The sequence below is a fragment of the Ctenocephalides felis genome, unplaced genomic scaffold (genome assembly GCF_003426905.1).
Source record: "Ctenocephalides felis isolate EL2017-DRISC unplaced genomic scaffold, ASM342690v1 CF-g0.4_SCAFFOLD_00845, whole genome shotgun sequence".
Lineage (NCBI taxonomy): Eukaryota > Metazoa > Arthropoda > Insecta > Siphonaptera > Pulicidae > Ctenocephalides > Ctenocephalides felis.
In genome coordinates this window covers 31,017,821-31,034,572 of record NW_020536999.1, presented here as the reverse complement: position 1 = coordinate 31,034,572, position 16,752 = coordinate 31,017,821, and the positions used below count along the sequence as shown (strand labels likewise).

At 28.4% G+C, this 16,752-nt stretch overlaps 3 protein-coding genes across 3 annotated transcripts; all 3 read left to right on the top strand.

Annotated features, from left to right (window-relative positions):
* Positions 1 to 2,578: 2,578 nt before the first annotated feature.
* On the top strand, positions 2,579 to 5,375 carry LOC113364178 (polyubiquitin-C). Its single transcript, XM_026606660.1, has 2 exons — positions 2,579 to 2,751; positions 2,998 to 5,375. The coding sequence occupies exon 2, from the start codon at positions 3,005 to 3,007 to the stop codon at positions 5,288 to 5,290; it is 2,286 nt and encodes a 761-aa protein (XP_026462445.1). The 5' UTR covers positions 2,579 to 2,751; positions 2,998 to 3,004; the 3' UTR covers positions 5,291 to 5,375.
* Positions 5,376 to 6,545: 1,170 nt separating this feature from the next.
* LOC113364177 (phosphatidylinositol 3-kinase catalytic subunit type 3) lies at positions 6,546 to 10,994 on the top strand. Its single transcript, XM_026606658.1, has 15 exons — positions 6,546 to 6,712; positions 6,796 to 6,984; positions 7,073 to 7,229; positions 7,368 to 7,517; positions 7,609 to 7,731; positions 7,805 to 7,900; positions 7,971 to 8,086; positions 8,154 to 8,278; positions 8,435 to 8,540; positions 8,603 to 8,811; positions 8,879 to 9,265; positions 9,329 to 9,755; positions 9,824 to 10,029; positions 10,147 to 10,360; positions 10,594 to 10,994. Exons 1-15 carry the CDS (start codon positions 6,642 to 6,644, stop codon positions 10,823 to 10,825), a joined length of 2,808 nt encoding a protein of 935 aa, XP_026462443.1. The 5' UTR covers positions 6,546 to 6,641; the 3' UTR covers positions 10,826 to 10,994.
* Positions 10,995 to 11,515: 521 nt separating this feature from the next.
* LOC113382092 (ribosomal protein S6 kinase delta-1) lies at positions 11,516 to 16,234 on the top strand. The gene is made up of 12 exons (XM_026620651.1): positions 11,516 to 11,614; positions 11,683 to 11,840; positions 13,058 to 13,169; positions 13,226 to 13,709; positions 13,847 to 13,959; positions 14,023 to 14,175; positions 14,250 to 14,380; positions 14,460 to 14,961; positions 15,084 to 15,187; positions 15,259 to 15,469; positions 15,580 to 15,675; positions 16,106 to 16,234. Exons 1-12 carry the CDS (start codon positions 11,516 to 11,518, stop codon positions 16,232 to 16,234), a joined length of 2,292 nt encoding a protein of 763 aa, XP_026476436.1.
* The last annotated feature ends 518 nt before the right edge of the window (positions 16,235 to 16,752 follow it).

Here is a 16,752-nt window from a genome sequence, read left to right as displayed (position 1 = left end):
TAAAATATATTGAAGTTGAAAGCTTATGTTGAATATTTGATACATTTCATTGTGCAAAAAACAAAAACTGTATAAATTAAAATTGTTTTAAATTCATAAATAAAAAATATTTTTCTATGCTGGTATTCTTTAACGGTTTGATGTACTACAATCAAAAACTAATATAACTCAAGAAGTAATATACGGGTCCATACTAATCTATGATACAGGTAATATAAATGTTATATTACCTGCAAATTATTTATATACAGGTATCTATACCTTCAGGTATAGGTAAAGGGTAAATGTATTATTATTTCTTTAACGGTACCAAGTAGCATTGCAGGATTTAAATAAATTGAGGAATAATAAATTTAGCGGTGACGAAAAATAAAAACTCTGTTTAATTTTGAAAATATAGATTAGCGATGAAAACATTCAGATATATTTCTTGTCAGCTGTAAAGATAATATTTTTTAGTTTCTGCGTCATCAGAAATTTTACTTGAATACACGTGTGGGCATTATCTGGGCATTAGCCAAATACGACAGATATACGAAAATTCATCGTAAATATGTAGATTTATAAAAATATTAATATGCTTTGTTGTAATTAATTTAATTGAAGTCAATTATTTAAAGCAAGTACTTTAAAATGACATATATAAGATATCTACGAGAAACAAAACTTATAGTCTATTTATAAAATATCTATTTGATAAAGTAATTCGATATATCTTAAATGATTATTGAAGGTGAATATATCATTTTCAACTTTCCCAACAAAGAAGTTCGTTTTCGCAAAAAAATCCAGATGGCTGATTTTAATTAGAAAGTTTTCTCGACGATTCAAGTCATTCTGAATCCAATGAGAACAAATTTGGAAAAAGTATGTGTGCGTATAAAGTGACCATTTGTCGACGTTTTCTCAAAAACGGCTGGACCGATTTGCACCACGATCGGCCGAACCGTTTCTTTGTAATTAGCAGTGTAAAATTGTTTGGCCACATTTCAGCCCATAATTTGTACTCGATTTTGAAAATTCAAAACCTGTTCGAAAAATATTGGTTGGGAATCGCGTTGATTAGTATTCGGTAAAGATCGGCCGGGGCATTTCTACGACTAGCAATGGATTTCGTAGTCTAAATTTTAGACTCTAAAATATTATAGGCATGCGATAACCAGTTGTATTTAAAAAAATCATTTTCAGAATTTCGTCGTTCACAAGCGATCCCAATCAGAATCAGAATCGTATTTCGTAGAACTTCTGCTGATTACAGCTTACGGCCGTACAAATAAAATATATTGTTGAAACATGAAATAAATGAAATAAAATTAGATAAACAAGGTGTATTGTAATTAAGACTATTACATATATTTTATATAAAATTTTATAAAATAAAAATCGTTTTTAATAAAATTCCAAAAAAAACTGTTTGAACATTTTATTTGAATAGCTAATTCTAATTCTCGTTGATGAAATCGATTAAAAACATGTATCGTTCGGAAAGTTCATGCAGCTTGCCTTCAGGCAAAATGCTACTCACAACTAGTTTCAATTACAGTTATGGGCTATAATCTAATTGGTAAAGTGAGTCTCTGATATCTTCTATGATTATTAATGATAAATATGTTATTTTTTCTATAAGAATTTTCAATAATAATTGAAAAATCAATATAAAATAAAACGTCTCGACGCTACGTCTTTTCATTGTTTGGTTTTGTACTGCGCATACGAGCAAACAGCTGACGCTGCTGACGTAGGCGAACATGCGACGAGGTCAAAGAAAATTATGCTTCTAATATTTAATTAATTCTCTAAAATACATTTTACTATAGAATTCAATAGTTTTAATTACTACGTATAATCTTAAGTCTTGAACCAATTCTCATAATAAAAAATTGAATCCCGAATTTAACAGTTTTGGTAAAACATGGAATAGTTTATTCTCGGTTAGCAACTTTTACCAAACTATTTTCTGGAGGTTCAAATATTAAATTAATAAAAAAAGAGCAGTTTAAATTAAGAATAATATGCCTAGTCAAACCGAAAGTTAAAGAGAAAAATTATTTTGCTAATAACTTGAAAATTGCTATTAATTTTTACATTTATCGTGTAAAATATAATTTGACAGCCTATTTTAAAACAATTCTAAGATAATATTTGATGTTTGTGTAATTATTGAGATCTGTATATATAAAAGAAACTTTCGAGTATAGTTTTAGAGTAAATTAAAATGAGGTTGTGGTTAACAAAAGAAGAACAATAATTTTTTCCTCCAAATATGTTTATTGTTTAAATGAAAGTTCATTATATTTGAATATTTATTTGTTTTTTCGTAACAAAATAAAACAAACTTTATATGAATATTTCGTAGCTCTCCAGCTGTTTGAATACGACGCTTCTCGAACACATTAATCGATTTCCTAGAAAACATAGAGGAATACGTCCGAAATTCTGATTTAATCTCCGTGTAAACGAAAGAGACAGACACAGAAACGTACCTCAGTTCTCCAATTGACTAGTTTTTTTCATGCTCGCGCAGGTTTTGTAGATAGTATTGATTTAAGAGAGGGGACCGAGGCTATATATTCCAACGCTTCGTGAAACCATCTTGTAAAGTAAAGTGAAGTGACTAATCGAAGTGATCGTAAAGTATTAAATAGACAGCTATTTGTTAAAACAATTGTGCATTATAGAAAAACATTTAAGTGAAAATCAAATTCGTTTTAGCAGAAATACATCTTGATTGTAAATTTGGGGTTAATAATCGTAAGTATTTTATTATTTCAGTTTTATTGTTTCGTCATGGCAGCCATTTTGTGCTACTTTTCAAAGGCGTGGCTTTGTTTCACATATGCTTCACTTTATTTTGAAATTAAAGTGAAGTTATAAGGTTATTCATTTACGATATTAATCTTTTAGGTGTTAATAATATATAAATGAAATTTTTGAAAAACTAGATATTCGAAATTATTATTATTAAAATTTAATCTAACTTTTAATATTTCTTTCCAGTTTCAAAATGCAGATCTTTGTGAAAACTCTCACAGGGAAAACCATTACTTTGGAGGTAGAACCTTCAGATACCATTGAAAACGTTAAAGCTAAGATACAAGATAAAGAAGGAATCCCACCAGATCAGCAACGTTTGATTTTTGCTGGTAAGCAATTGGAAGACGGCAGAACTTTGTCTGACTACAATATCCAAAAGGAATCAACATTGCATTTAGTATTACGTCTTCGTGGAGGTATGCAAATCTTTGTAAAAACATTGACTGGAAAAACTATTACATTAGAGGTAGAGCCCTCTGATACCATTGAGAATGTAAAAGCTAAAATCCAAGATAAAGAAGGAATTCCACCAGATCAGCAGCGTTTGATCTTTGCTGGAAAACAATTAGAAGATGGAAGAACTTTGTCTGATTACAACATCCAAAAAGAATCTACACTCCACTTAGTTCTTAGATTGCGTGGTGGTATGCAAATCTTTGTTAAAACCTTAACTGGAAAAACCATCACATTGGAAGTTGAACCTTCAGATACCATTGAAAACGTTAAAGCTAAGATTCAAGATAAAGAAGGAATTCCACCAGATCAGCAGCGTTTGATCTTTGCTGGCAAACAATTAGAAGATGGAAGAACTTTGTCTGATTACAACATCCAAAAAGAATCTACACTCCACTTAGTTCTTAGATTGCGTGGCGGTATGCAAATCTTTGTTAAAACCTTAACTGGAAAAACCATCACATTGGAAGTTGAACCTTCAGATACCATTGAAAATGTGAAAGCTAAGATTCAAGATAAAGAAGGAATCCCACCAGATCAACAGCGTTTGATCTTTGCAGGTAAACAATTGGAAGATGGCAGAACATTGTCAGACTACAATATCCAAAAAGAATCTACTCTGCATTTAGTTCTGCGTCTTCGTGGAGGTATGCAAATTTTTGTTAAAACCTTAACTGGAAAAACTATCACATTGGAAGTTGAACCATCAGACACTATTGAAAACGTAAAAGCAAAAATTCAAGACAAAGAAGGTATTCCACCAGATCAGCAACGTTTGATCTTTGCTGGTAAACAATTAGAAGATGGCAGAACTTTGTCTGACTACAATATTCAAAAGGAATCAACATTACATTTAGTATTACGTCTTCGTGGAGGTATGCAAATCTTTGTAAAAACTTTGACCGGTAAAACTATTACCTTGGAAGTTGAACCTTCAGATACAATTGAAAATGTGAAAGCTAAAATCCAAGATAAAGAGGGAATTCCACCAGACCAGCAACGTTTGATCTTTGCTGGTAAACAATTAGAAGATGGCAGAACTTTGTCTGACTACAATATTCAAAAGGAATCCACGCTCCACTTGGTACTTAGATTGCGTGGTGGTATGCAAATTTTTGTTAAAACCTTAACTGGCAAAACAATTACATTAGAGGTAGAGTCTTCTGATACAATTGAGAATGTAAAAGCTAAAATCCAAGACAAAGAAGGAATTCCACCAGACCAGCAACGTTTAATTTTTGCCGGCAAACAATTAGAAGATGGTAGAACATTGTCAGACTACAATATCCAAAAAGAGTCTACCCTCCACTTGGTTCTTAGATTGCGTGGTGGTATGCAAATTTTTGTAAAAACTTTGACTGGTAAAACAATCACACTGGAAGTGGAACCATCAGATACCATTGAAAATGTAAAAGCTAAAATTCAAGATAAAGAAGGTATTCCACCAGATCAGCAACGTCTTATTTTTGCTGGAAAACAATTAGAAGATGGCAGAACATTATCAGATTATAACATTCAAAAGGAGTCAACCCTGCATTTGGTATTGCGTCTTCGTGGAGGTATGCAAATCTTTGTTAAAACTTTAACTGGTAAAACTATCACATTGGAGGTTGAACCCTCTGATACCATCGAGAATGTTAAAGCAAAAATCCAAGACAAAGAAGGTATTCCACCAGATCAGCAACGTTTGATCTTTGCTGGCAAACAATTAGAAGATGGAAGAACATTGTCAGATTACAATATACAAAAGGAATCTACTCTTCATTTAGTTCTTAGATTGCGTGGTGGTATGCAAATTTTTGTTAAAACCTTAACTGGTAAAACAATCACATTGGAAGTTGAACCATCAGATACCATAGAAAATGTAAAAGCAAAAATCCAAGACAAAGAAGGTATTCCACCGGATCAGCAACGTTTGATCTTTGCCGGCAAACAATTAGAAGATGGAAGGACATTGTCAGATTACAATATTCAGAAGGAGTCTACTCTCCATTTAGTGTTACGTTTGAGAGGAGGGTTTTAAGAATCTCATAACTGTTTTTTATATAAATGTGATTTAATTTTATCTATTTTTATTTTATTATTCTAAATAAACATGTGTATGAATTGATATGTTTGTTTTAATAGCCATATTCATTTCAGTTATTTTTTTGGAATTTAATTAGTTCAAATTTTTCTTTTAATTAGAAAAATTAAAATATTATGTTGGAGTTTATTTCTTTAAATTGCTTTCATGGTAATATAATTATGGGCTAATTCTCAATTTAAAAACTATTTTTCTTTATACTGGTTCAACCATGAAATTTGAGTTAAAATACAAAATTTCTGATAACATTTTAAACTTGGCATTATTCATTATAATTTCAGTATTCAAATAACAAATATACTGAATTGTAAGATTTTACCTCCTTGAATAAAGTTGCTTTATGCAAATCAATTTCTATATTTAAAAACCATTTGTTTTTCTTTTGTGAATAGCACAACTTTCATCATATCAAATTTTAATTAAATTTCAAAGTTTCTCAAAAAAGTTTGTTTCTTATGTAATTTTTGTAACTTGTAACAAATTCTGAAATTTGATTATATTTTTCAAATCAAGATACAAAAGTGATATGAATTATTTCAACTTACCTTTAGTAATTAAAATACAGTAGACACTCGCTGTAAACGGCACTCTGGGTACATGGTTCCCATACTATACGGAGCTAAAAATCCGACATCCCTCCGACTACACGGACTTTTTATTACACGGTATTTTGTCAACAGCACTTCGAATTAGCCTGTTGTATGTTAAATACGAGTATTTTATAGCACTGTCTCCATACTGCACGGTATGCACTTGCCGCGTAAAGCGACGATTAACTGTATGTCTTTAGAATAAAAAATAATAAAAAAACTAGCACTAGTTTTGAACAATTCACGAAGATCTATATAACAACTGCAGCAAATAAAATGTATTTTCTTTTAGTAAAATATTTATTACAGTTTTAAAGAAATAACGAATTAAATTAAACCTAAAATCAAAACACTTTCCAAACACTTATTATTTTGTTATGAAGCTAATATGATTCTAATATTTTCTAGGATTTTGTCTTCAAAACATTTTTTGACATTTTAAACATTTAAACAGGATTTAAACTGTTGCGTACTTCCGGCGTACAGCGTACTTCATGTGACATGTTTGTGCCCGAAAAGCTATTGCACAAACATGTCACATGAAGTACGCTGCAACAGTTTTGACGTTTAGTGTTGACAGCTGATAGATCGTACATGTGTTTGTGTTTACTATTGCCTTTATTTTGACAATTTAATGCTTCTAGTAGAGGTTGAAAGTGTTACTGTATTATTATGAGCGTAGTCGACATAAATTAATAATGGAAGAGTTAGATGATCAATTTTGTTATGTCTACAGCTCTTCATTAGAACACAGGGTTCAGATTAAAATGTATATATATATATATCTTCTATTTATTTCACAATATATACATACATATATATTTAATCTTATTTATTCAATTATATCTTAAGTGGGACTCTAGAGGGTCAGCGTGAAAGACCAGAATATGATAAATTATTAGCAGATCCATTACTGAGGTTTTCTGGCCTATGTCTGGACAGCTGTGCCGATTTGATAGTAAACTGTCAGATATTTGCTAATGGAAAACCTTTGGCTCTACCAACTACTACAAGTTATAAACCATTCACAACAAGATGGAAGTAAGTAAAATGCATAATACTGTATACATGTTGCATATCCTCTTCAGTTGTTATAAGGTTATTATGTTTATTAAATTTGCAATTGTAGTTGGAATGAATGGGTTACATTAGGTGTGCAATTTAGTGAGCTTCCTCGCAATGCCATTCTTTGTCTTACTGTTTATGATTGTGCTGGCCCAGGAAGAATGCTTCCAGTCGGTGGCACAACAATTTCATTATTTGGAAAATATGGAGTATTTAGGCAGGTAATAAAATGAATTCAATATTTTTCTTGTTTGTTAATGATTTAGTAATTTTAACAATTAAGTATAATCTATTAATTCGTTCATCTTTTTTATTCCATAATATTTGTATTATATCCTTTTTCTTAATCTAATTTTCAGGGAATGTTTGATTTGAGAATTTGGCTGAATAGAGAAGCTGACAGTAATTGGCCTTCATCTACTCCTGGAAAATCACCAGATCAAGGGAAAGATCAGATGCAGAGATTAAGCAAGTTGGCAAAGAAACATCGTAATGGTCACATCAGTAAAGTAAGTTTTGAGATCCTATAACATCTTTACAACTAAATCAAAATGTTAAATTTTCAATAAATATTTTTTAAACAAGTATGTAAATATTTAGGTAGATTGGCTCGATAGATTGACTTTCAGAGAAATTGAGATGATCAATGAGAAAGAGAAACGTACTTCAGAGTTTCTTTATCTAACTGTAGAATTTCCAACTATTTTTATTGACAATGTACAGGTAAATCTATATTTTGATACACATTTATTAACGATTCAAATGTGTAATTAAAATTTGATGAATGTATTTGCAGCACTCTATAGTATACTATGAACAAGATGGTGATGATATTTATCAATTTCGAGTGCAAACTGACTTGGTCAGCGTACCTGACTCTGAAATATTACAGGTATTACATATATTAATTACTTCATGCTTTATTAATACATTTTATGCTAAACTATATTTTATATAAATAGGAAAATCTTGTTGAAAGTAAACATCATAAATTATCTCGTTCAGTACGTAGTGGAGTTTCTGATCGAGATGCTAAACCAAATGCAATTGTTAGAGACCAATTGAATAATATTGTTAGGTTAGTTAATTATTTATTATTGTTTTGTCTTATCATCAGAACTAATTAAAAAGACCTTACTTTTCAGATACCCTCCTACTAAACAATTATCGAGTGAGGAACAAGATTTAGTTTGGAAATTCCGTTTTTATCTTAGTTCACAAAAGAAAGCTTTGACCAAGTTTTTAAAATGTGTCAATTGGAAATTAAGTGGTAATATAATTATTTCATAAAATCATATGTTATAATTTTTATTATTATTTGTTATTATAGCGTGAGTTGATGATAAATGTAGTCTCTTAAAGATGCAAAATAATAAATAATAAAATTATGATTACGATCAAAATTAATTGTATAATTATTATGCAGGTGAGGTTCGCCAAGCATTAACACTATTAATGCAATGGGCACCTATGGATGTTGAAGATGCCCTTGAGCTTTTGAGTCCAAATTTTACTCATCCTACTGTACGAAGGTTTGTTCAAATTTTAAAGGAGTTTAATTCTTCAATTATCATATTTATTATACTTTTAATAGATATGCAGTCACCAGATTGAAAGAAGCCCCTGATGAGCATTTGCTATTATATTTGTTACAATTAGTTCAAGCATTGAAATATGAGAATTTTGATGACATTAATGAGGTTTTTAGAAATATAGCACCAGGAACTGATTCTTTAAATTCGCAAGATGATTTAAATAAGGATAAAAATGCTAAAACTGATTTAGACCGAGAATTATCTTCAAGTATGAATTATGAATTTATCTTTTGTTCTTGATAAACTGCATATAATGTAATTATTACCCTTCCAAGGCAATATAGCTGATCAAATGGCAGCATCTGGTTCAGGCAGTGCCATAGATCTACAGAAAAATGATTCGAAACTATCAATCAGTTCAAATTCGCAGATTTTTAAGAAAAAAGTTCAACAGGATTTGCATTCTAAGATGAATATTTCACGAAGTAGTATAGATTCAGAAAACACAGATACTCTCTTAAGTAAAGAAGATGGTTGTCATGATTTAGCATCTTTTTTAATACATCGAGCTTCCATGAATTCTAAATTAGCTAACTTCTTGTACTGGTACTTAATTATTGAATGTGAAGATCCCACAGATCCAAATAACATAAAGCCGGATGATAAAGTTCGTGAAATGTATTTAATGGTTCTCAAAACCTTTTCTTATGTTTTAGCTAAAGGTAAATATTTTCTTCAAATAACTTTCATAATTTTATAGTTATTCATGAAGTATTGTTAATTAGGATCTGGTGACTTTCAAAAGAGGCATACATTTTTAAAAGACCAACAAAAGTTCATTGATAAATTAGTTAAGCTCATAAAAACTGTTGTTAGAGAAAGTGGAAATAGAAAGAAAAAGACGGATAAGTTGCAACAATTATTAAGTGATTCCGATGCTTTCAAATTTAATTTTGTAAGCTTTGATCCTATTCCACTGCCTTTAGATCCAGATATAATCATCAAAGGCATGATACCACCAAAAGCAAGTCTTTTTAAATCAGCCTTAATGCCTTCTAAGCTGACTTTTATTACAAAAGACAATAAAGAATATGTTACAATTTTTAAATATGGTGACGATTTAAGGCAAGATCAGCTTATATTACAAATGATCACTCTTATGGATAAACTTTTAAGAAAAGAAAACTTGGACCTCAAACTAACGCCATATAAGTAAGACCTTTTTTTTAAATTTACTCTATACATAGTAAACATGAATTTATTTTTTTCTTAATAAATAGAGTTTTAGCTACAAGTACCAAACATGGATTTCTTCAATTTATTGATTCCTTTACTGTGGCTGAAGTATTGGCAACAGAAGGTAGCATACAAGCATTTTTCAGGAAACATCATCCACACGAAACTGCCCCATATGGAATTGCCCCTGAAATAATGGACACATATATCAGAAGTTGTGCAGGATATTGTGTTATAACATATCTATTAGGTAAATTATGAAAAATAAATTTAAATATATGTATATATATATATATATATATATATATATATAATCTGAAATTTTAAAATAACCAAATATTCTACAAAATATATTGTCTCTTTTTAGGTGTTGGGGATAGGCATTTGGACAACTTACTCTTAACAACATCTGGAAAGCTTTTCCATATTGATTTTGGATATATTCTTGGAAGAGACCCAAAACCTTTACCACCACCTATGAAATTGTCTAAGGAAATGGTTGAAGCCATGGGTGGGGCGCATTCAGAACATCACCAAGAATTTCGAAAATTATGTTATACAGCTTTTCTTCATTTGCGGAGGTAAATTTAATTTAAAATTATGAGATCCATATAAATAAATCTGACCATAAAAGATCATAAAAAAGTATTTTATTGAAAATTGTTAAATATAGTTGGAAATCTTACCATATATGATATCTAAATAATTTTGAGTTTCATATCGATTGAATAATAAATTAAAAACAGATTTTTACAAAGTTAAATTATTAGTAAATATTTATCACTTTAAATTTATTTAAATATTTATTTTTTAGGCACGCAAATCTAATGCTTAATTTATTTTCGTTAATGGTTGATGCCTCTGTTCCTGATATTGCTTTAGAGCCTGACAAAGCAGTAAAAAAGGTGCAAGACAAACTTAGACTTGATTTAGGGGATGAAGAAGCAGTCTTGTATATGCAAAACTTACTAGATCTTTCGGTAACTGCTGTGATGGCTGCTCTCGTGGAGCAGTTACATAAATTTGCACAATACTGGAGAAAATAAATATTTTGTACTAATATTAGTATAAATTTAATATACTATTGTGAATATAAATGTAATAAGTGTTGCAAAATATTTTTTTATAAATGTGCATTGGTTTTTATATTGATAAGGAGTTAGAGGGCTGCCTCTTGGAGGATGTATCGCTGCCAGAATACAAATGATTACAAATTAACTTCTTTTTAACTTCCCGAAGGTAAAGTTTGTTTTAGCGAAAAAATTAAATTTGTTAATTTTTTGTTTTCTCAATGTTTCAAATCATTCTCAATCGAATAAGGTCAAGTTTCAAAATAACAGCTGTTAATCATTTAGTTTGTAACATAGTATCTTGTACTCTTAATAATTCTTAAGAAATTTGTATAAAATTATTGTAAATATATAAAATGTATCTTTTATATTATTCTAAATAAAGACTGTTGGAATCAACTTATTTAAACGTTACATTTTTATATTATTTCAATAAAATGTGTTTCATATTAGTTCTGTTTTCCAATTTTTAAACATGAGTTTATTTCTAAGTAGACTTGAAATTAAAATATAAAAACATATTCAAATTTTATAGAATGAAATATGTTTTTGAATCACAAATTCGTTGAAAAAGTGATTTATAGGTTGACAATAGGAAGTTGTATATAATATTATTTTGTAAATAATATTACAAAAAATAGATTTTATATATATGCAAGTGATATGATGAGTTCTAAGGAAAGTACAACATGGATTAGAAAATTTTCTGTAACAGAAACTAGAAAACACTCCAAAGGATTTACTATTTATAAAATAACCTCAAATGTCAGTGTGATATAGATAATTTTAATTTATTTTTTGAATTTATTAACAATTTTATGTTTGAAACTCAGATATTTCCTATACATAGTCCAGATGCATCGACTAGCATAACAGTTTGGAAAAGATTTAATGAAATTTATAAATTATATCAATTATTAAAAAGTCGTCATAATAGTCTTGGAGTAAGGGATCATTTTCCAAGTCTTACAAGAGGAGGCTATTTCAATAGGTAATTCTATTTTGATAATTGTGAGTTAAAACATTCAAAGGTATTTCTAGAATTAATATTCTGATTGACTATTTATGAAACTTTAATGAATCTATTAGAATCATAAGTTCAACAATGCTCATTAGATATATTCATAATGTAAGGTATGAATTTATAGTCATTTGGAAAGGAAGAAGCTATGAATTGGAGAGATATTAATTACTGGTTCTCTTCTTGATATGTAAAAATAAAACACTTTATAAGATTTATCGATTTTATTTTAAATTTTAACTTACATGATTAAGTATTGATATTTTAGTCTGCATTTGTTGGCGGTTCAATCATGACTAACTCCCGCTCAATAATAATCAGTTTTACCTGATATGTCCCTTATTGTACGGATAAGGGTCGATTTATAAAAGCATTTATGCTGGATTTGGTACCAACTTACAACATAAAATTACAAACTTATCTTAATGAAGATGCGATGAATATAAAATATTATAATAAATGCATAATAGTTGTTAATAGAATATACTTTGTATAATAATAAAGGTCAAAAATGAATAAATATACATGGATGCTTAAGATCACATTTAATTATGATTAACCATTTAAGGATACAAAGTCAGGCATTCTATGTAAAATACTAACTACAATGTATATTATTCTAATTAGTTTTAATAATTGATGCAGATGTATAATCTTTGTTCTTTTAATTTAATATGGTTCTTAAGGAAAGTATGAAAAAACTCCTATTTCATATTTGATACTTGAACAAAAAATTCCATGCTACTTTTGTTACTTTTCAAAGAATTTGCCTTTTATGATTCTATAGAATTTACTCGATCTGATTTCAATAACTATTTTCTTACTGAATTTTGACCTTTTGATCTTATGCACAACTATGTTCTTTTTTTTTCAAATATTATATCTTATTTCGTATTAATAACTACTATTTGTACAGGTTTAGATATATAAAATTTTCCACATGAAATTTAGGTTTGACTGGAATTTTCCATAAATACTTACATTATGACTATTGTTATATTTTTATTTTATTTACTTAAATGAATAAGTTTAACAAGAGATAATATTTATTATTATTGATTACGGCTTGTTTATGAATAAATAAATAAATATTTTCTAATTTAATTTCCCTTTACTGCATATTAATTAAATGAATTGAGTTTTATATTGGATTGCTATGCTTTCATTTCATCATATTTCATCAACAGATTTGATACTGAAGTTATAGAAAGTAGAAAAAAAGATATTTTGGAATTCCTCACTTATGTCTCAACCAACACATCGTTATTTACAGCACAATGTTTTGTCCAGTTTTTTGAGGTACATATGCAACTAAATATTGTTTTTTCAAAATCTATATTATAAAAATCTTTTAGACTACACAAATTCCCAATGAAAATGAATGCGGTAATATTGCTGTGATACGATGTTCTCTTAGTTTGCCTAAAGAAGATGATTTATTATCAATTAAATCAATACGTAATGAGTCTGATGTTGATTCTGCCTGTAGTAGTACAAGTCTTTCAGAATGTTCAAATATTTTCTGTGGAGAACCAGAAAATTTAGATAAATCTTGTGAACCTTATATAGAAACTATCACAAAAAATGAATGTGAAAAAAAAGAACAAACAGATAATCCTGTATCTGAATACACATCACGTAACACAGATGATTCTGAATCTAAACTGCTTGAAGAAAATTTGTTGCAGTTGAGTTTAAAGAATAAAGGAGGATCAGATTATATATTTGAGGCAGCTTATCATTTTAGTAAAGCAGTTCAATGTGAAGACTCTAAACATTATAGCATTGCTGCAGAATTATATAAAGTTGGAATTAGCTGTTTGGAAACAGGAATTCATTGTGAGAAATTAACTATATGCTATTGAAAGTTTAATTTTGCTTATTAATTACTTTTGCTGAGTAAAATATTAAATTTTGTATCTAATTTGATTATTGTGAATAATGAATATTTTTAACCAATAATAATATTGTTAAAGCTGATCCAGACTTAGATCGCTGTTCTCTGATTACATCTAAATTAAATAAATATAAGGAACATGAAAATGTTCTTCGTTCATTAATTGCTAATGATAGTGAAGATGTAAAAAATGTAAGTAGTACATTTGACAATGAAGTCATAGCTAATTCTAATTTTGGTGACAAAATCACACAGGAACATTCCCATAGTACAAAATGTGCATATAAGTCAAAGCTGGGCAATTTTGAACGCCCTTTAGAAGAATTACACAACTTTCATGTTTTACGAATAGTGAATACTGTTCTTCAAGTTTCTGATACACGAACTAAAGATTTATGTATCATAAAGGTAGATAGTGAATAGAATTTTGTTGATATATTTAATAATCTTAATTCATACTTTTAATAAAATGTATTTTGTAGACCACACAAAAGATATTAAGGAATGATATATTTGTAGAGAATATTTTTCCACATAATGTACCATTTATGGTGCCTTTGATTAATTATTTTCAATCAGAAACATCCATATATCTTTTACTAAAATATGTAAGGTAAGGGAAAATATTATATCATATTATGTATAATCATTTATGTTTCGGATTTATTCTAATTATATATATTTTTGCACAGTGGCGGCAAACTATGCGATAGAATACATAATTTTATAGTCACAAATGCTTTTTGTAAATCAGAAAATACACAAATAGATATAAATTGTATATTAATGGAACCTCAGACAATGAAGACTGCATCTAAAAAAGATGCAATATTTTCTGACTTTCTAGTGAATTATAATAAAAAGGAAACAAAAAGCAATGAATTAAATATGGAAAGTGGGGATGGGTTTGGAAATAATAATAATACTAATAAGAAAAGGGTATTAGAATATGAGGAAGCAATAACCGATTTAAACACGGAGAAGTTATTGCATAACTCGGCACGACTTCTAAAATCTATTTCTGAAACATTGTTATCGGATGAAAAACGTAATATTAGCCCAGATATGTGCAATATGCTTAAATTAAGCAAAGAAGCAAGTCATATTAATGTTAATGATAATGCTCAGGTGAATAATAAATTCGAAAGTGGCGATTCATGGTTAATCAATGAAGATCAATCTTTACAATTAACGGTTGGTATAAATCAAAGGGCTTATTGATATTCACCTTTTTTCTTTATATTTATATTTAATTTTTAATAATAATGAAAATTTATATATATATATATATATATATATATATGTATTTTTTTTAGAATATTGAGAAAAGAAATATAATTCCACAAAGTTTATTAGCAGAGTGGGCTGCAGAATTACTGATCGCTATTGAACATTTACATTATTGGGGAGTTATTTGTGGGTATGTTTACGATTTTTAGTTTTATCTAATAATAAATATATATGGTCTTTTATATGTGTTTATATTTCTAGACCAATTTATCCAAATGATCTCTTACTTGGGGAAAAGGGCCAGTTGGTATTAACCTACCGAAGTTCATTGGGGTTTAATTTACAAAGGTATCGACTGCAAGATTCCAATAAATTAATTGCTCCAGAACTTGTAAATCCTCTTGTACGCCAGACGGAGATACATGATTGGTGGTATTATGGTGCTGCTCTTTACCAACTTTTCTTAGGAATTGTGAGTTTGCTTTGCTATATTTTCATTGATATTGCAATTTACTATATTTCCTTATTTTTAATTTACATGTATTACTGCGTTAATATTATACTAATTTAAATTTGGATCAGCCTTTGCAGAAACTGCATCCCCATGGATTTACAAATTTCACGATTCTACAAGTTCCTCCCCACATCTCTAATGAAGCTTCATCATTATTAATTGCGGTAAATTTTAATATTTATATTATTGCTTTATTTATTCAACTTTTCATTTTGTATATTTGTTTATCTTGTCTTCCCATTACAATATAGTCATATTCTTATTCTACATCATATGTACATTTTTTGATAAAATTATGGATACAACACTTTTTGATAAAATTACTGACAATACTTAATATTTCTTAATACATTTTTATTATGTCAATTCCTAATGAATGAATTCATATAATTTTCTAATGAACAGTTTGCTGTTATTTTTTCATATGCTTTACATGTCAGGATCATATTATTTGAAATAATCACAAATTTATTAAGTTCTTAAATATAAACGTTCATTTCATATAAAAATATACTTTAGTTTAATATTTAATAATTAATAATAATATGGTAATATTTAATAATTTAAGTTGTTTTACTATTAATTATATTTTAGCTTCTTCAAGGAGATGAATCGGAGCGTTTGGGCTGTGGGCAAACTGGTGTTAATGAAATAAAATCTCATCCATTTTTTATCAAGATTGACTGGCATAAATTACAACAATCGTTTACGTATTTAAATTGACTAGATTATTTTAATTTAATTAATTTAAATAGAATGTTCTTTTATTTTCAAATATTTTGAAAATTATAACATTAAGCATTCCAATTAGAAGACTGCATTGGAATCTCATTAGACTTCTATTTGAGTTTTTTTCCCGAAAATTATCATGAATAACTAAATTATTTCTACTTATTTTTTATGCTATTTGCAAAATTATAGGATATAATTCTTAATTTACGATGCATCACAAAACAGTGATTTATTTATTTTATGTTTACTTATAATACATTATTTACTTATAATAATTTATCCAAATATTAGAAATTAAATAAAATGCGGTACTATTGTATTAATTACTTAAGTATAATTAAATTAGTAATATCAAATACTATAATAGTCTAGTTATATATTTATTAATCCATTTGTAAACAATATTACAAGTGAGTATTAGAAGGACATTGTGATATTACTTCATGTAGGATTTATATTCATCTAGTTGTCGGCATATGAAACGGCCTTAAAATAGTTTTTAGTATTAT